Below are 22,127 nucleotides of genomic sequence, written 5' to 3' on the forward strand. Positions count from 1 at the left end.
CTGAAGGTTTCGAGTAGCTCTTTGTAATGATGTTGCGTGTGTGGTTCAAGGACATTCTTAGTGGCAGTTTGAAGTTCTTCGCTGACTCCCTAAATGGGGTCACGAGAGAGAGTAGTTTTTTTTTTTTCTTTCAGTATAATCCACAGGAAAGCGTTAGGTGACGTAAGATGTGGAAATTGAGAGGGATAAGGAAGTCTGTGTCCCGATAGATAATACTCCTTTCGGAAGTGATTTCTCAGACAATAAAAGGAACGTCTACTTCGAGCAATAATTGCTGAGTCAACATTTTGTTGAAATTGCAAATTTACCAGGATCTAGATAATGTAAAATGACATTTGTCATATAAGTAGCACAATATAAGTGTAATTATTGTAATGAATGGCTTCATGAAATGCACTAACAAAAAAACAGTTCGGGTTGAACTACATTGAGTTTTCGAAACACATGCGATGGGAAAAGACACTTATTGCACTCAAAAAGTGATCATCAGTTTGACCTTTACAGTACCGGTTTCAGAACGAATGTTTTCTTGTTCCAAAAGACAAAGTATTGTGTAAATTCTGAAATTGCCGTTTCGAAGACCCCGATCTGTTAGATTCAAGCCTATCAACAGTAAGTAGGTTAGTAATAAAGTGTCCGAAGAAATTAGCTCCTCTAAGCTAAAATATTAAATTTTAGGGTTAGTGGGTAACGTTGTTGAGTTGGACTCCTTTTTTGACCAGCTATAAGTCTCTCTCTCTCTCTCTCGTGTGTGTGTGTGTGTGTGTGTGTGTGTTGATATCATATGTACTTTCTTTGGTTTGATTTCCATCCCAGTACGAGAAGACACTTTATAAAGATGAACGTAAATTTTTCAAATGAACGTAAATTATCGTCTCATATCGAGGAAGAAGGCTTTTCTTGTTCTGGAATCTTGGGTTTTTCATCTCCCCCACCCAAAATAAAAACATATAGGTCATAAAACACGGGATATTTATAGACAAATAAATTTCAACGAATAGTAATCGAGTGGATTAATAAAATGTGATCGCTTCCCCCACGCGTGCTAAATAAATAATTTAGCATGCATTGGGGGAAGATAATTATTATCCTAGATAACGTCCCAATAATGAATTAAAGAAAGCATTCAATTTTTTTTAAGAAATTAAATCTTGAAGAAGAAACGACATAGAATGAAATTCACAGTTTATGGAAGAATGAAGTCGGTTTTCTTGCTATGTCAACGATCAAAACCAAGCACCATGAAAGAGGTCGTAGCTAAACAAATGATAATCATTATACAAAACTATAAAATTGATGACATTCTACGAGAAAAGTGAAATGGAGGGAACAAGAGAAAAGTTATGATTCTGTTATGAATGACTTCATAACAGAATTATAAACGCAATTCTAGTAATGGAGAAATTTGTTCGAAAATTTGGAGATTCTAACATAATTTTATTATAATTAAATGATGAAAAAGTAATTAATAGTTTAAATTAAAGCAATAAGTAATCCATATTTATTAAAAGGTCGACGTCTTGGTTGACGTATACCGTACGCTTAAAAAAATAACTGACAAAGGGGATATCATCGAACTGTTGTTATAACTATGATGCATTAAAATCCGGAATAATGAAGAATGGGATGAGGGAGTGGATAATAAGAATTTAGAGCTCGATAAAAGCGTTACAGGCATCCTTACAGAAACATCTAAATTGGGCCATTTAAAGCTTTGCTTAACTCTTGCCACTGCAGAGCTAGTCATTAACATCCAAATAAATAAACAAAATGCAAGTCCATTATGTTTTTTTTTCTTTATTTCGTGCTTGAATCGAATTAAAAAAATAAAGTGGAACAGAACTGTGGTTTTAGAGAACTTGAGGACCAATATTTCAAAAGGACAGTAGAATGTCTGCTGGGATAGAAATCGAGGAAAACAAAGAACGAGAAGATGGTTCTGATGATGAAAGAGTGGCTGGGCGTTAACCGGATGCCCCAAGGAAGAAAGCGGACACTAAAAATAATTACCGTTTTATTAAAGGCTAACACATAAAAACATTTTTTATCCTGTTTCCTATTCTTTATTCACAACAGTAGTAAAAAAAAAAAAAAAAAAAAAAAAAAAAAAAAACAGTTATTCAAGTGAAAACAACAATTTGAAAAATATTAGTGAATTTAATATGAATGATAACATGAATTATAGGATATCGACGTCATTATAACATGTTATAGTTGTACAAGTAAAAAAAAAGTCTATGAAGAAGCATCATTAGTATGAGCCTCCGTAGCTCAGTCAATATAGACGAAGCCCTTTGGTCGGAAAGACCTGAATTCGGTTCCCGTAAATGGTGCGAGGAACCTTTATCTGGTCTCTTTCGACAAAAGGTGAGTTAGCCGGTCTCATACGGAGGTAGGGGATTTTTTCATCCGGAAAATGGGGTTTTTCGTCCCCCAGAACAGGCAAACCGGCTCAGTCAACACACGCTTAGGACACCTCCGAATGCCTACGCGTGAATGTAAATTAGGATATTTTTATTTTTATAGTTTATATTTTTTATTTTAAATTTAATATTTTAAATTTTATATTTTTATATTTTGTAAAAAATAAAACAAAACCACGATTGTGATGCAGTAACAACAGTTGATTGTATACCACATCCGGTTGCGCTTATGTGAAAGTTCAATTGCATCGGTTAAGAGGCTGCTAACCCTGTCTTGGATTTGTTACGAGTGTGATGTTACCGCAAAAGGAGAATGCACTTTCTCTTCGGGAAAAGGAAAATGTACTGCGAAGATATCAGCAAAAAATAGATTACCAACATTCAACAAATTGCATCTCTTCAGAGAACAGGGCTGCTATTCGAAGCGGTTATCGCTATAGAATTGCAAGGTCACGCCAAATAAAAGTGAAAGGACTGTGGAATGTTGGAGCAGGAGTCACTGCAAACAGCGATGCTGTTAGATCGGTGGGCAACCAATAACGTAAAATAGTATCGTCTCGGAAAATTATTCTGAACTAAAAACATGCGTTCTTCGCATGTTCTTGTGCCCTTTTATGTAATGTGGAAGTTTCGAGTCATTTGAATAATATACGACACTGCTTCAAGTTTTGCAATTATGCGATAAACAAGAGCCTTTCCTCGTCGAAATGGGCTAACGTATATGGAAAGAAATTAACAGTAGTACATCTATGCATAGACATTATTTAACACGAATTTGATCGGTTAAGTTTCCATCGAAACCGACTACGATTGGAAATCGATGAATGGAAACTTGCTATGATTTCTGGATAAAAATTTGGCAACTTTTATAGTTTTATGTTAATCTAATCTAGCTCCTCGGCTTTCACTTAAAGTAAAAACGAACAAAAGCAAGCTAGAAGATATCTAGAAATAGATGTATAAAGTTTCAAGAGCGCGTATTAAAATACGCGCAGATACACAGAGACCTTGGCTCACTCTTTCTACGCTCTAAGTCTATATTATCATAATTAGTAGAATTTTTGCTATATCATAAAGGTGGTATCTTTATTGTTTACTATTCTTTTTTAATATAATTATGAAGAATAAAAAAAAGCGCACAACGGTTACGTCAGTAAATCTACTATAGCGCCACCAGTTTCTTATGGAAGAATTAGAACAGCTTATTATCGAAAACAGATTTAATTTGTGCGAAAAAAAGTATTTACATACTTTTTATACTGATTATGCCATTCATTACGTTACATTTGACGTCATATAGGGTGGAGTTCTGTTAGGTTTCCCTGAGTTCCTTGCGTGTCCCAGTTTTGAGATTTGAAAATATGGACACTTCATGTAAGGCACTACGTGATACATTGGAATTGACATTAATTTCCTTCTGCAGCTGGCGACGTTGCCTTCTATGGCGATTTGAAGATTTTTGAAGAAAAAAAAAAAGAACAAGTATTTTTGTTTTGTTTTCTTTTTTTTATATATCTTTCTTTTTTTGTGTGGGGGAATAGAAAATTAGAAACTATGAGAATGATAACTAACCCTGTAGTGTAGGCACATCGGGATGGGGTAAGGGACTATTTTCCATGGGTTTGCAGTGGGTTCTTTTTTTTTTTTAACTTCAATTAGTTCCATTTAAAGCGAAGGTAGATACTGTTTATGATTTTGTAAGAAAACAACATTTACTTACATTTTCCATCACAATATTTTAACAAAAATTAGCAGTTTAACATAGACTCTTCATGGAGTCTTCGTATTGACTTTGCTTCGGGATGCCAAAGCATCCTCAGCCATCCTACCTCTTTGTACTTGGACAATGTACTATCCAGCTACAAATGGTGAAATTGGATTTATATGAGGCACAAAATCAATTTTAAAATCAAGCGAAATGCACTTGGGAATGATGGGAACAATCCTGAAACACCCGATACATGATGAAATAAAATTTGTGGCCATACTAGCAGAAAAAAATCACAAATTATTATTTCATATTTTTACCACAACTCCATTTTCTTTGGAATTCGTCTGATGTCGATGATATATTTAAGCTTTGAATCAATTTAACACTAAAACTCGCTTTTATTTGACAGTTTTACTGAAAATAATCCAATTCACAGGTTAAGAAATATGGTTAGATTTAACATATAATAAATTCATTTAAAAAGAACGCAACGTGATCTACTGATCAAAGAGATATGCACTCGTTCTGCAGTTCTGACAATACAGAATAAATCAGTCGGCAAGTTGCTATAGCGCATAACATTTAATTCCAATTACTCATGTGATTTTTGGTGATATTTTCTATCACGAAGAACACATTCTATCCCAAGGCATCCTTTATTACCTCATGTCGTTTTCATTTAAAATGAAAGAGAAAAAAAAAATCTTTTTCGCGTTTCATTAGTAGCACATCGGCCATACAGATTCATGTTGAGTAGCTTTAAATTTGGGTTGAACTGTAAAACTAAGTGACAACATACCGAGCCGAATTGGGAGGTCTGAAGTGGCTTAGAAGAGGTTTTCAGATTATATAACCCCTAGTCCACCCATGGTACTAATAGGTTTATAAGTTTACAATTTTTCTTGGGTGGAATGCACATAAAAAAGTTGTATCATCATGTTGCTAGATATCTAACCGAACCACTGTGATGCCTCTTCAGATTTGCTGGATTTTAGAAATGTAAAGATGCTATTTCTTCTCTTATAAACAAAAACGGAAAAGAAGATGCTATTTATTATTGACTTCTGATGTCATTTTCTGATTAATTTCTTTTCTTTGTACGTAAATTTCCATTTATTTATTAATTTTCCATTTCAATAATTCCTCACTCTATTAAAAATCATTTTGATTTCCACGATGGAAGGATGTTACGAAAGAACAATTTATTCTAGCTGGTGCCTCATGCGGCCAATAATAAATTCATCACACTGTGAATATTATGATTGTTTTGCAATGTGGCATTGTCACGTGCTAACTGCTCGTATGAGTATGCGCTATAACTGTTTTTCTATGCTCTGGTTAACTTTTGACACTTTTGAAATTATTCTCTACCATTTCTAAAATAATTTTTTTTAGGAGTAATATTGTAAAGTGGTGTTACTCGGTTTTTCGTACTGAATTAAGAAATATAGGAGTCTAGTACTTTAACTCAGTGAGTTAAAGTACTTAATCAACCTTGAGTTTCAAACTGAATTGTTGACTTACGCATTTTCACTTGTATTTGCTTACATATCGTTCGTATTTTCATATACGAACGATATGTAAGAAATTACATATCGTTATTATATATATATATATATATATATATATATATATATATATATATATATATATATATATATATATATATATATATATATATATATATATATATATATATATATATATATATATACATATAACATGAATTTTCCAATGCCAAAATATCAGTCTTAGTGATTATATCTGATTGCTTTGAATAAGTAGACTGGACAGAATACTCTACAAGTACTATTTTCGTAATTCTCTGAGTTTAACGTAGAAGCAACTCCTTCCCTGAAGCTGCATTCAAAAAATAAAATCCATGCTATCGTAAAACATCCTTAATATACGGTGTTAATTTCATTTATTTTGCGGTAGAACCGTAAGGCGTTTATTTAATCTAACTTCTTTCTTCTAGCTTACACACCGACAAAAAAGAGCAATAGGGAGGAAGGTAGAGAGGAAGATAGATGAGAGAGAGAGAGAGAGAGAGAACAAACAGATGGTCTTCACTTATTCTCATCACTCCTGGGAGCCCACGGAGAAAATTAAACCGTATTAAGCTGCAAATCACTGCTATGTCTGGCTCTGCAACATTCCACAGTTTATTTATATAATTTCTTCTTAAGGACCCTGCTCACTAGACGAGGACGCGGCCTCGAGAGGTCAGGCCGACGACATGCAGTGACAAAGAGCAACCGGACCTGTTCAGCTTGATAAAACGAGCTCGGAGCCACCTCTCCGCCTACAGTGTGTTCATCTACATACCACTAGAATATAGTAGCTCTTGGAAATGCAAGCAAAAGAAAGATGTGAAAGTATCAAGGTATCACTTTAGCTATTCCTTTTATTTGATGGGGCGATAAACAGGGGTGTTGCCGACCTTTCACATCTATTCGGGACAACTACGTGCCTTCAACACTTACAATGTGTATGTTGTGCTCATAGCAATTGTCTGTTTATCGGATGATCGCTGTCTTCATCTGCAGAATTCGGTTAGTTGCATAATAAGAGGGAGAATACGAGTTTCAATTGTAACGTGCGGAATCTACACGGTGAAGATTTAGTGTTATTTTTTCCGACGCGCCTGAAGAGGCTTCACAGCAGAGCAGTAGACGAAGCATCCACACTGTGTAGACCAAGTGTAAATCATTTGAAACTGATTTAATTGCGTCTTTGCGATAAGCTGCTAAAAAATGACAATGACATGAAACAGTAACTATATTTTTCTGCTCTTGTTTAATAAAATTTTAATATTTACTTTAGTGCTGCCATCTATCGTGCATTTAGCGACTTACGACTACAGAAGATGCATGACTAAATTTGTACTATAAGCAGGAAGAGATCAGCTGATTTTGTAAATGATTATTTACTTAAAGGCAAACCAAGCTTGTGTTTCTGGTAACCTAGATCGGAGGACATTATTTACAATGTCTGATCGCAGTTGTTTGATTGTTTAATACTATTAAGAGCAATGGGGAGTCTTTTATTAGTTGGTTTGTCTGTTTTGAGAAGGGGAAATATCTGAGTTTCTGGATGGAAAATCCTTGCACGCTCTAGTCCTGAATATAAAATCATGTTCAAGTCAATATATCAGTAAGTTAATAAATGAAACAGCCGAATATTATTCATTTCTTCTCGCAGAAAAAAATAACATTAATTTAAAGCAGTGGTTCCCAACTTTTTTCCACTTGTGTACCCCTTTTAAACCCATTTCTATAAATTGTACCCCTTGTTTTTAAAATAGCGGTGATTCAAACTTAAAACATTGATTGTTCCATAACTAACCTTTTGCATGTTGTTTACTTTACTTGTTTTTCCGGCATTACTGATTATTTTTCGTGTACCCCTGAACGGCCCAACACGTACCCCTGGGGGGTAAGCGTACCACCGGTTGGGAACCGATGGTTTAAAGGAACAAAAATAAGGCTTTACATTTATGAGTGCTTATTTCTCTTATATCAACAGTAGAAGTGGAATGATTAAGAGTTCAGAGACAGAACAACTGGAGCAACTCTCGTAGTTTATTCATTTATATTCATTGCTGCTTTCAAGCACACTGATACAAAAGGACATAAAGGACAAAAAAAAAAAAAGATGGGTTAATGCTAGCAGTTTACATTAATAGCTTATTTGCAAATGAACGCCTCTTTTAAGTACCGCTTGATTGATATGAAAGCAGTCCTTTTAGAAAACACACAGCTCAGTATTTTATGTGGTATCATTACCATTTTTATGAATGCTTTTCGAAGCGTTACTTAATGAATTATTTAATATTTTTAGTTCAGTCTTATCTTTCAGACTAGCAGGAATACTCGTCGTATTCCAGTAAGTGATACTGCTATAAATTTTATTATAATATGAAACTGCATGGCTATGGTAATCCGTTTCGTAAAGAAAGTTTGCTTATATATTTGTTCTAATAACGTTGGTTTGCTTTGATACAATTTTATGTAGTCAATTCAAGGTCGTATCCTGGGGATTACAGCGTCATGTGGGTATTAATGGGTTAGGAAATCTCATGTTCCGTACCATAAAAAGTTAGTGTTCGAGCTTGCATCAGAATTTAAAAAAAAAAAAAAAAAAAAAAAAAAAATTGAAATGACTATCCAGTTTAAGAGAACATTAACTCAATTAAAATGCCATTTTTCTTAATTAGTGAAAGAAAAGATAAGATTTTCCTGCAGTTATGTTTGCATTAATGGTTTAAACAGTAGACGTCTGGCTGATGCGTTTTTATTGTCAATTAGTTTCAAGGTAAAGTATTTTCACGGATCTAATAATCACCGGCTCAGCCTAGTTTATGGGTAGTAAACTTCATCTGTCTCCATTTATCTTAATCATTTTAGTTACAGCAAATAGAAATTTAGAAAGAAAAATGGTACTTGTAATGCACACACACGTTCTAAAATAAACGAGGTCTTCAAAACACAAAAGAAAACTACGAAAAACGAAGATTTAGCTAAGAAAGATAACAAATATGGAAATAATTTATTTTCGAAATAGCATTTTAGAAATGCCATTTGTTATACTAACAGTAGCATTTGCTATTTTTGCAACTGTATTCTTGTATAGTGACGTCATTTATTATTATAACAACTAGACCGACATCTGTTTTTGAATTACGCATATTGTACAGTATTATTTAGTTTCATTAATAACATATAGTTTCGTACCGTTCTGCCTAATTTTACCAATAAACAATGACCGATTTAAATCAAAACCAGATAATTTATCGATGTTTTAATATTTTAAATTTTTCAATTTTTTTCAATTTATAAGATTTATCGTCGGTCTGGTTGATCGAGTGGTTAGTATATTCGCTCTCTAACCAACAGGCTGCGGTTCGAATCTCCCCCCCCCCTCGTGGGCATGGGTGCTTGTGAAAGTCTTGAGGTGGGAGATGGATTTCATCGCCTGGTATGAAACCACAGTCCGCTTATTGGAGGCCTGAAGTGGCTTGAAAAAAGTTCCATGTTTGGTCTCTAGAGAAGAGTTTCCGGACCTGGTAAATAATAAATGAAAATACAAAAAAAAAAAAAAATCAATGAAAATAGATTAAAAATCCTTACTCGTCCATGGTACGATTGTTCTATAGGTTCCCAAGCAACTCTTTCATTGGTGGGAGCCACATAAAAAAAATTATCCCAAAAATTATTTGAATTGAATCAGTAGGCTTTTTTTTTTTTTTTTTTTTGAAAAAATCGATATTGGAATCCGAAGAACTGACGCTTCATCCCTGATTCTTCATCCCATAAACTAGTCCCACTTCAAATGTGATGTATGTAGCATTTTTACGGATATATATCCCGCATATTCTTCTGGAAGATAATTTTTTTCTCTCTTTTTCTTGAACGCCTACATCAAATGAAAAATTTCAGTGAGAACCATTTTATCTTGCATTATCTTTTATCACTTACTAAATTTTTAAATACTTATCTACTATCTGATTCTGCAAGGACCAATTTCTATTAACCATCCTCTAATCCCTCCAACTCTTTGAATTTTAGTGCAACAGCTTTTGGTACGTTTATTATACATATTGTGTATTCCTGTTTGTTGATCTGTCCTTGATATATGAGTAATAAAATTTAGTTGGCAATGCCTACTAAATTTTATTACTCATCCTAGTATGGTGTTTTCACTTATATTTAGAAAGCTGTTGGACCCAGCTATTATTAAATTTTGTATGGCAGCCATATTTCATGGGAGGTCCAGTTTGTAGAAAAACTACGCTCAGGGGTCAAATTTAAGGTCAAAACATAGCCTTGGTCTTCTCATAGTGAGAACAGTGAGAAAGCCTTCAAAAACCATCCAACTTAAAAACTGAATAATAAAAGAATTTTTTAAAAAAGAAATAATTAAAGGCCCGGGCAACTGTGGTAATCTACTAGCATCATAAGCTAATACCAGCAAGAGATATAAACATCGCATAGTGAATCATATATACCTTTCCAAAATATATTCTCCAAGGCACTGTTCCCACATAGAAACAGGCTACAATTTTTTTAGTCATCTTTTGACATCCGGCCATTTAGTACGTATAAATTACTCTAAAACATAGGCCTCAGGTAAAACCGCTAAAGTAACTATATATTATTTAAATAATTTAGATGTTAGGCAGTCAGTTTAACGCGCTGTTCTAAACCTATTTTTTTATATTTTTATTATTTACTTTTTTATGGGTGGAGGCATATAAACCTATAAAAGGCTTCTCATTTACAGAATTTATTATATCAACTGCCCAGAGACTGCTGTCGGCAAACTACTAAATAATATAATTATCTGTGCAATAAGAGTAACAGACTGAATTATTCAGTTTGTCACAGAATAAAATGTCACTTTAAATGTCCTTCAACACGTGCAAACAAAATGATTAAAAGAATTCTCCTTCAATGGTGAAGGTCACTGGTCTCTTACCTCTTGTTTGTCGGAAGCCCATTTGCTAAAACCAATTGAAATTGCATCGATCCTGCTTGCAACTTTATTTGTCATAACTTACGTACTTGCTTCTGCTATGATTTTTAAATTTCTATATTTGTACAGCTTTTATAAGAAAATCTTTTCCTAGACGGTGCTATCTCAATTTCCTACAATGAATGTTATTCACTGTAGGGAAAAAGCCTTTCCTTGCTGCCCATTTCAGTATTGACGATATTCTGAAGATTGTTTTTTAATAGTACATTAGTAAAATTATTTTCATTTTTTTATTAATTTCATATCTCTGATTATATTTTATTTATTTTTTACATTATAAAATCCGATGTAATAAAATGTTTCCAATTGCCAAATAAATAAAAATCTGCGAAATGCTTTGATAACTTAACATCAGGTATTATAATCCTGCAAAAGTCACCACTTGCAAAGTTTATAAGTCTAATTAGGATTGGAGAACTGGTCCCGAATATAATTCAAGTAAAGATATCAACAAATTACATCACTATCTGCCTTTTATTTATATCCAGTATATATATATATTTTTTTTTTATTTCATGCACAATATTATTAATGACAACAATAAATGATTCTGGCAGAAAAGGAAGTGGGCGGTTAATTGAACAGTAACTCATGCTTTAGTATCGTTTGGAATGAGAGCACAGCACACCCGAGAGAAAAAAATAAAATAAAATAAAATAAAATAAAATAAAATAAACGGGAGAAATTAGATGAAATATCATAGAAGAAATGCGATAAATATGAACCCTAATTACACCTCATCCATTATGAAAATTGCGTAACATTATAAGCTACGATGACAGAAGAAAAGGGTTATAAGTTTTGCAATGCATTCAGCTAAATTCCTTTCACAGTTCGAAACAAAAAAAAAGCATGCAAAAAAACGAAGACAATGTATAAACGACGTTTTTGTTTTATTAGCAGCATCCATTGTTTCTAAATAGAATTAACCTGGAGGGGGATCGTTTACCCCGTTTACGAAGTGCTACAGATTTTCACATTCCTCTTACACGCCTATATCACTTAAAAAAAAAAAAAAACATATAACACCAACATGTAAGTTTTCTACATAAATGTATTTATTTTTATGTAACTCTCACTCACGAAAAGGTCATAAACCTATAGTACTTCAGTGCAGCGAGTAAGCTAAGGATATTTTATTTGCTTATTTATTTTATATATTTTGTTTGGTATTTTTAATCTAATTTTACAATTTTTACAATGAGGGTTGTAAATTTTAATATATTTACAACCCTCTTCTGTTTTTGTAACTTCAAGCATTCCAGATCTCTCTCTCTCTCTCTCTCTCTCTCTCTCTCTCTCTCTCTCTCTCACACACACACACATACACACAGCATGTTTTAATATAAATCAATATAGTATTTGGACTCTGTTCTTATAAGTAATTTTCTTAAGTTTTAATGATTTTTTTAAGATTTTGAAAATAAATTGCTTTTCTAATATGAAAAATTCAACTTTTAAAATCAGTTCTCATCTCAAAGAAACGAAATATTTTGATTGTTTTGTAATGAATACAACATCATTCAAGATACCTCCTCCTTCAGAATATGACATAGTTTACGGATGATCCTTTAATTGAGTTAACATTCAGATCTAAAAGTTCTTTTAAGCGCATTCTTCGTATTTCATATATAGCATTAATAGTTCATAAAGTATTCACTGCTCAGTCGGTATCGACAATAACCTTTGGTTGGAAAGACCTTGGTTCGAGTCCCGTCTAAGACGCAACGAAACTTTATCGGGGCTTTTCAAGTGAACGTGGGTGAGCTGGTCTCACACAGTTGTGGAAGAGCTTTTCCCTTCCGGAAACTCTGTCTTTTCATTTCAAAACACGTAATTTACATACATACTAGACAAAATGAACTGCCCCCCCCCCCATAAGCAGTAAATTGGTATCTAAGAAGTCAAGTTACTTGGCCATGACAGACCATTAGACCGAGCAAGAAAGATAACATGCGGTTATTGCATTAAGAAGGATCTTATCCCTGTCCACTAATTACCATCAGTAATTTCTATCTATTTATTTATTCACTTTTCAGAGTATGAAAATGTATAGTTATCCAATAGATAGTGTACAAGTTTTTTAAGGAACTGTAAACATTTTTATAGTACAGAGAGAAAGTACTTCACTCATATAGTATATCGTAATCGTTCGTGTTACAGCATACATTAACTGTATTGCTAATATTTCTGTATAGTTCCACTGGGATCTGTCAACTCGCTCTTGAGATATTGTGGGCCGAATACCTAATATACCAGTGATAAAAAAATAAAGGCGGTGGAAGATATTTACATGATGATGCTGGGGAGATTTTTTGTATGGTAGAACAAGGACAAACCAGCCCTGGAAATTGCGAAAGGAAATGGTTGATGGGGTAAGAAGTGTCTTTTTTACATGGAAGATGACTCCTGGTGAGGGGTAATGAAAACGCATATTTTCACTACCTTATATCACATCTCGTATTTTATTAATATATTATTATTATTATTATTATTATTATTATTATTATTATTATTATTATTATTATGATTATTATTATTATTATCTGAGACCTCCAGGGAGTCAAGGACTCATCGAGGGAGGACGTAAATTACCCAACTGCTATCATACCTTTCCTTAAATTCGTTTACACTAGATGCACTCACTACTCCTAAGGGCAAATTATTCCACTCACTCACTCACTGCTCTCTGAGAGAAAAACCTAGCTCTTATCCCTTTCTTGACTGAAAACAACCTTAACTTCCATGGATGTTAAGGTTTTTTTTCTCTCCGCCTTCCATATAACGAAATATTTCATATTTGAAATGCTATAACACCCATTCAAAAGTATATAGACCTCTATCATATCACCCCTCTTTCTCCTGTTAACCAGAGTCTGTAATCCACATACTCGCAATCTGTCCTCATAATCTAAATCCCATAATCCGTATATAATCTTTGTAACTCTTCTTTGCACCCTTTCCACAGATCTTTCCGCAAATCTGCGCACAGTAATCCAAGTGTGGTTTTATCAAAGCCTTATAAAGAGGCAAAATCACTTCCTTATCCTTACATGTCAAGATTCGCTTCAGCATAGAAATTATCCTGAGTAGTATTTGCAACTTTTGCTATGTGATCTTTGAACTTTAAATTCTTATCCACCAATACACCAAGATCCCTTGCCTCTTCAGTTTCTTGTAGCATAACCTCGCTAATATAATATGCCGCTGGATCTCTAATCACGCCAAAGTGCATAACATTAAACTGATAGCCATTTTCGTTTGCCCAGATTTCCAGTCTATTCAAATCATTTTGTAATTGCTGAATATCAGTAGCATCCCTGATTGCCCTACCTATCTTCGCATCATCAGCAAACAATTACAAATCTGATGATAGACCCTGCTTGAAGTCATTAATGTATAGATTGAACATTATCAACCATCTACTGTTGAAACTCGCCAAAGGTACGTTCTTCTTTCTAAATAGTATTGGCATATTTCATATAAACTTTCAACTTTTCGTTTATCAGTTAAACGTTCTGTAGATAGGACTGCTATAAAAATATGCATTGTGAATGTCAAACCTTACACTTGTTATTCGAGGATATTAATGTTCTTCTAGGCTCTCTCGCTCTCCCTCATCATCATCATCATCATTTTTTAATGTGCATATCTCATTGATAATACACGTTCAAATATATATTCAATTCTGTTTTGAAAATTTTGGTACGTAATTGATCATGGATATTTTGTTGCATTAAAATGAACCTGAGAATTCGCATTCACGACATCACTTAATATAATTAATATCCTTTAATTCGCAAATGCAACCTTATATTAATTTTATTATAGCTATTTAAAAAAGATTAAGGTTTTCAATTCAATATGCTTTATACTATCATCAGAAAATTCTTTCGTTTACGTAATTTCGTTGATTCAGTTGCATTATGGAATCGTAAGCAGCTTTAACCTATGAAACAGGTTAAAGTCCATATCACAATTTTTAACGGTTATTGTTACTTTGATTTATATTAATTGAAAGTAAAATACGAGTTATGAAAAATTACACACACATATAGTAGCATATTCTTCATGCCTTTACTGGCCCGTGAGTTGATCATACTTATCTTTATTCCTAGGTACAACTGCAGCAAGCTGGAATAACTTAAACTGTCCTGCACCAAGAGCTCCAGAGAATGGTCTCAGTTTCATCTTTCGTGACGGTGAGCTTGTTCACTTTAGGTGCCATCCAGGTTTTATAATGAAAGGTAAAGCAGTGTCCCACTGCATCCAACACCAATGGACCCATCCATCTCCTGAATGTATTCCAGTAAACGGTAAGGATTTATTTGCTACTTGCATTTTACTTATTCTCTTCTATTTGATCATTTACATACATAATTGTAAGTATTATTTCTTTATTACTTGAAATTTTTGTTGAATTAAAAATAAACGGAATGAAAATTGAAGAGTGAAATACATTTATAAGAGCAGAAATAATCTAATTAAGCAGATAATGTCTTTATTTATTTTTTTGTTTCTTTTATATGTCGTCCACCCATGAAAGGTTATAAACCTATAGTACATCGGAACGTGGGCGTGGTAAGGAATTTTTTAGCAATTTTATTCAATTTTACGTAGTCCGGAAAACCATACGCTAGAGACCACACATGGAACTTTTTTTCATGACACTGTAGAGGCCTCCAATAGTGGTCTCACACCGGGCGACCGAAATTCATCTTCCACTTAAGGACAATCGCAAACATCCATAACCAAGGCGGGATTCGTACCAGCAGCCTGTTGGTTGGAGAGCAGATACATTAAAACCCTCAGCCATAAAATTTATTCAGAATTTCTTAATCTTGATTCTCTGTATGTTGGGGAAGGGGCACACTAACCGCGGACAAGCAGTATACGCAGCATATTTGTTCATGGCAGTATTTGAAAAAATATAAAGAATCTTATTTCAGTTTTACAATAATATTTTCATCGAAAGGCCAGAACATCAAGTAAGATCATGTGGGAAGAGTTTTCAGTGTCTCTGATATACAAGGGCGAGTCAAACGAATTGTGTAGTGCTATAAGCATTTCAGAAGATAGAAATGTAAAATCAATTCTTAAGCTGTTTTTCAGTATAATCTCCAAATTCTTGAGATATGTGATTCATTGTTCTTTGTGTGTGTGTGTGTGTGTGTGTGTGTGTGTGTGTGTGTGTGTGTGTGTGTGTGTGTGTGCGTGTGCGTGCGTGCGTGCGTGCGACGAATGATTGACCACAATTTTCCCTCCTTACAATTCAAATTGCTTGTGCTTATTTCCACTAATTTCTATGCTAATCTCCTTTGAAAAGCAGCATCCACAAAATGCGGGATTAAACCTGTTTTAAATTCTCGATAAGCCAGATTTTTCTACATAATTGATTATTAGTCACTCTGCTGAGATCACCAATTTATTGTTAGGGATAAAAAAAAATTTCTGTCACTATAGTGGGGCCAGTAATCTGCCTCTAAATGTCTCTTAAAGTTTCTCAAGTAATCTATTTCCCAATGCCACTTAAAGCTTCGCACGATACCTCATTTGTGCGATTTGAAAAGCTTTAGAAAAGAAGCTATATTCAAAATACCGTAATAGGTAGTGTAGTGTTGCCATTTGCTGAAGAAATATGAAAAACACATGAACGATTCATTTTTCATTTACATATTCTGAAATGTTCATAATACTAAACTACGTGAAATTAAAAATGTTATGGAAAACGCTTTTTGATCTAACGTCAGATATCGCACACTTCAACGATGCTGAAATTGATTGGAACTATAAGGGGGACCGGAAAGTAATCAATTATTTTTAATAGGTCATTTTTAGCCGATTGTTTTTTTCTTAAATAACACATAAATTATTAATTTTGATTTTTATTTAAATATTAGCATTACTTTTCTATTTAAAAAATCTGTTTTGTTTTTTTTAATTTTAGATTATTTTTTTTAATATGGCGGACTTTAAAGTTGAAGAGCACCATTTACGTGTTGTATGCTGTTTTTGTTTTACCAAGGAAAGAATGCTACCGAGGCTACCAAAATCATTTGCTCAACTTATGGAGACGTATTGAAGGTTAACAAATGTCAGCGATGGTTTAGGAGATTTGCAGAAAAAAATTTTGATCTCTCTGATCGCCCTCGATCTGGAAGACCTCTTACTCTAGATGACGATGCTCTTAAGACTTGTTGAATCAGATTCAAAACAAACCATACAAGAATTAGCAGAGAAACGTAATTCATCATAGTCAACTGTCCAAGAGCACTTACATAAGAGTGGCAAGGTTCTTAAACAGGGTGTATGGGTACCGCATGAAATGTCAGAAAACAAATGTCAGAAAAGAAAAGAAAAAAAAAAAGAAAAAAAAAGCACAGAGACGGGCGATTTGCAATTCATTGTTGACCAGACAACAAAATGACTCCTTTTTGGAACAAATCATAACTGGTGACGAAAAATGGATGCTGTATAAGAATAATAAATGCAAAAAACAGTGGATTTCTCCAAATCAAACTCCAATTCCAACACCTAAAGATGCACTTCATCCACAAAAGGTTCTGTTGTGCGTTTGGTGGGATATTCATGGAATTATTCATTACGAACTCACGGAACAAGGTAAGACTATCACAGCAGCCATCTACTGTGAACCATTAGAGCGACTACATCAAGCATTGTTAATCAAACGTCCTGCGCTTGTCAATCGAAAAGGTGTAATTAATAAAAATTATATGAAAGCGTCAGTAAAGCTACGAATCCAATATATTATGTCTGTTCACTGGACAGTTTGTTTTGTGGAAAGAAACACCCTTACAACTCTGTATGAGTCCGAAAAACTCACTTTTAGGTGAAAAGCCCAATAAGTCAACCATACCCAGTATCGTGGCTATATCGATGTGCATTTTATTGATCTATTTATTTATATTAGTTTGTTGATAATCTATTTATTACATATTCCGATATTTTTGAAGCTGAAATCAGAATTGAGTGCATGTGTGTGCTTATTTCTGAATTTTAATATCAGCTGCAATCATTCCATTTGAATTTTACTAAATTATTTATTCAGATTTTACCGTGATTCATATGTTTGTCAAGAATTATTTCAACTAGAGAGTGAGTTTGGCTTTTGATAGCTCCTTTTCTCTAAAGATCAAAAACACTTATAAAAAAGCAGCTCACATCCAAAATGTGAATTCAGTAATGACTTTGTAATAATCATTAATTAAATCATTTCGAACTTCGTAATGATATATGGATCCCGATAAAGAATAATCGTCTGAATCGGTCATAGCAAACTGGACCAACGAGAACTAATTAGATTATTTAATATTTTTATATTTATGGAGATACCGATGGAAAGGAAGTTCAGATGGTTTACAGTAAGGATGCTGCTGACTGTTTTTTTCTTATTCACAGTGTTAACCACGATTGTTTCTAATTCATCTGTTTCTAAGGCGCAACATTTTTGATAGTTTTTTTTTTATTTCTGCTCGGCTACATTTATGTATGAATGCGGAATAAAATTTAAAATTTTAAATTTTAAATTTTAAATTTAAAAATTTTAATTTAAAAATTTAAACAAAATTAACTTAAATAAAGTACTGATAATCAAATTATCACATTTTATGTAATTATTTGTAAAGAAAACTTATATGCCATTAATATGTCTTTAATAATCTTTTATATATCTTTAATAACTCTTTCAGCTCTAACTTTTGGAAATCAGTAGGCAGCTGGGTCTATCCTGCGATTTACAAACTTATGAGGAGAGTACTGCAGAGCTGCAGCCATCTTGCATTATTGGGTGAAATAGTGAGATTTCACTAGTCGATTTAATTTTTTTTTTCCCGAGTTTTTGGGAAAAGAAAGTTATTTGGAAAAAAAAAAGATCGAGTAACTCTGTTAACTAGCTGGGGAAAAAATATCATTGAGTGATTCCTCTGCCGATATCTAGCGTTATGAAAGTTCTAGACTACCCAGACATCATAATCATAGACGTTAATGCTATTTTAATGCACTCATATTCTTAACATTTCATTTTAAGATGTAGCAGTTCCTACCTTTTTGATCGACCTGATGCAGTACATCCATCGCATCCTGTATCCCTGCGACTTTGTTCATAGCTACAATCCACGCACAACCATCTCTAGAAATCCATTACATCACATGCCTTCCGTTCTCTGCTTTGAGAAATTAGCACACACTAAAAATAAAGTAACATAAGAAACACTCATCAATATAGAAAGCATATTCTAAAAAAATTTTTTTTTTTAAATTGAATTTGCCTTACAATTCAAGGGGAATGTTATTATTGGATGGAATAATTGATTAAATTAGTTAATACTCTCAGAAAAAAATTACAAATGTATACTAATTGAACTGTTAGAGAATCAATAAACGAAGTGCGGCAGTTGTAAAAGTTGGAATTCGAATACTCTGTCAGGTGATATTTTTCCTGCCTGCACGGATACGCTGAAATTGGCATGAACTCAATTAGTCATAAATAATTAGAAACCCGATTTATCTTGAATTTAAAAAAGTGACAATTAATTACCAAAGTAATTAAAACATAACCACCGGCAACTTCGTTCAATAGCTCAACCAATCACGTGTTTTGCGTGTAGTTTGTATTCTGCTTTCAAGGATAGTTAGCTAATAGAGCTTGTCCGTTTCATTAGTCTAGCTCTAGTCCTGTTTTGCTTTACAGTTTCAAGTCTAATTATCTATAATTATAAAACAGCTCCGATTTATCTTTTCTGCATAGGGTCTAATAATAGTTCTTATTTCGTCTTTTTGCATACCCTGAAGTGTTGCCTGTACTAATTTAAAGAGAATATATATTGATGAAACATGTTTCTCAGCTTCAGACAACATGCTACATTCTGAATCTAGATTTTTTCATAGATTTTTCCAGGCAAACATGTCATTATTTCTTAGTTTTTATTTTCTTCATAACTATTTCCTTCTCATACAAATAACCACTATCAAGATCATTTAAATTATGGGTTATTCTTATACTGGTATTTCCTTCTAATTATAGCTGCACTTTTTTTCATGATAAATTCATATATTTCAAAATATTTTATTGCAATATCAAAAATAGGATTCCAGTCCTATACAATTTTATTATAGAAATTAAATGTTCATTTTTGCGTGTACGAATTTATTATGTATAAATAATGTATTCATTTATTTTCCCCATAGTTAAATTATGAAAGAGATAAAAGGTGTTTAATTTCGAATGAATCTTATTATTATAAGTAGTGAATTATGAATCGAGCATAATATAGATGAAACCTGTTTGGAAGAATTTTATTTCGTATCCAAGCTAGATAAAAAGACCAAGTTTTGACTTTGTTTGTGGGCAAACAGGTGTTTTCTTGTTTTTTTTTTTTTTTCTGTTCTTCACTACTTACAAGGGTTACCGATTTTTAATATTTTTAATATCTTTTAATATCTTTAAAACTTTATAAATAATTTCTTGCGAAAATGGTATTTTATTTTTAATCTTTCTCAACTAATTTGTTTATTTATATTTGCAGGTTATCAAGAGTTCCGTTCGACAACCTCGTATTCGCCGTACTCAACAGAAAGAGGGCGATATCCTGTAACCATTCCAGATCATCCCAGTATGCGCAAACATCCGCCTGACCACAAGGATGCTAAAACCAACAGAGTGCTTTTTAACTGGGATGGAAGTCGGCAGAATCTTCCTCCTACCACAACCCTTAGTCCGTACGGTGACGGACCTCACAGATTACCTGTGATCAACGGTTTATGGAGACCCCCAGTACATAGCGAGAGCACGGTGCTGACTATAGCTCCTCACCCATATAACAGGATACCCACTCATTCGTCAACCCCTATGAATCTCGTCAAGGAAGAAGTGGACATCGCCGAATTGAGACACAGGCAGTTAGAGGAAATTAAAAAAACACGGGTTTCCGACATCCCGCCCTCTCCGATACGCAAAGAAAAGAGGAAACGACGCCAAAAAAAAGAAAGAAGGCGTCCGGACACGGTACTGAATTCTGTGGATACAGACAGTAATGCAGCGCAAGGTTCGGTGTCCGTCAGTTTAGGTTCATCAGACGGATCCTTAATCACATTCGGCTATGCTAAGCCGTCCAATGGAACAAAGTCCACCAAGTTGGCACGAGACCGTCATCGTTACCGCCATGACGGGAAAAAGAAGCGAAGGAAGGAAAAGTCTAAGAAATGGCCCAATGCAGACCCCCAGATAATGTCTAGACCTTCTAGAGTTGGTTCTCAACCTTACAAGCCCTACCTTCGTCAAGAATACGAACTAGCAGAATTCCGTCGTCGACCAACTGAGGAAGTCAAAAACAGGACATCCATTTCAACCAACGAGAGTCATCGCGACAATCGGAACTCAACCATATACTTCACTCATGAGTTCGACGTCTCTTGTTTTCAGTCTTTATATGGACACAAAGTACCAATGATTGCTCCCCAACTCCCTCATGCATTTGTTTATCGTTATGAAACGCGAAAAAATAAAAGCTATCCTCACAACAGTTACTTGCAGGTTAAGTATCGATGTCTTCGTGGATTTGCGTTCGACGATCCTCACGCAAACGCCCTTTTCTGTCGAAATCAAGCATGGATTGGAGAAGTGCCGAGGTGTATTGCAAAGCCAAATAGTTAGAAACTGCAAAAGACTTCTTATGGCGAGAAAGGGAAGCACTTTTACGCTTTATCAAGTGTTTGTTATATACTGAAACAATAATGCGACGCAGCATTTAGGGCTTCCTCTTCCATCCATCCCCCATGTGTATGAAACCAAACAGTGAACTCATCATCGTTTAACTGTAATGGCAACAAGAACTTTGCAAGAGGAATAGAGGACCTGCACTTCAGTTATAATTTGCCATCGCGATGCTTGCAGGATTGCCATAGAAATGGATGCTCGATAAGCATCAAACATTTTCACCAAGTGCCTTCTTCCTTTTACATTTTTATGCATAAGTCAAATCGTTTTAAGATTTTGTGATAGTTTCTTTGTTTCAATCAGTCACGAATACGTTGTAAATTTTATTCCAGTCTGTTTTTCCATGACGTTTCTTGAAAAGCATCTGTTTGCTAAGTGAATGACGCAAACTTAAAAGAACAGAAGCGTAAATCACCAAGAAACATTAAAATCATTGTATGTGTTCGTTTTTGTATGTATGTATGTATGTATAGTTTTATGGACCGGATAACGGTTAATAAAGATTAAAATTAATTGTCTGTTAGTGGTTTTAATACAAAAAAATTATCGACTGATCTCTGAAATAGTTTTATGCACTGTTGAATATCTAAATGATGAACATTAGCCAATTTAGGAAATTGATTTCGATAACAGAGCTGTGGGGACTTATTGCATGGGATGTTGGAGTTCAATTCACCAACGGTAAAATCACTCTCCATATTACAAAACAAAAACAAAAAAA

The 22,127-nt window shown here is 33.9% G+C and overlaps 1 protein-coding gene across 1 annotated transcript in view; it reads left to right on the forward strand.

Moving 5' to 3' along the window:
- LOC150105805 (uncharacterized) overlaps nucleotides 1-21,924 on the forward strand; it is a 45,556-nt gene extending 23,632 nt beyond the window's left edge. The window contains exons 2-3 of the mRNA XM_090393594.1: nucleotides 14,790-14,987; nucleotides 20,217-21,924. Coding sequence (XP_090249720.1) covers nucleotides 14,790-14,987; nucleotides 20,217-21,343 — 1,325 coding nt within the window. The 3' untranslated portion in view covers nucleotides 21,344-21,924. The remainder of the gene's footprint in view (nucleotides 1-14,789; nucleotides 14,988-20,216) is intronic.
- The last annotated feature ends 203 nt before the right edge of the window (nucleotides 21,925-22,127 follow it).

This window comes from Typopeltis vanoorti, chromosome 6 (assembly GCF_054136105.1).
Source record: "Typopeltis vanoorti isolate ZY-2024b chromosome 6, IOZ_Tvanoo_1.0, whole genome shotgun sequence".
Taxonomy (NCBI): Eukaryota; Metazoa; Arthropoda; class Arachnida; order Uropygi; family Thelyphonidae; genus Typopeltis; species Typopeltis vanoorti.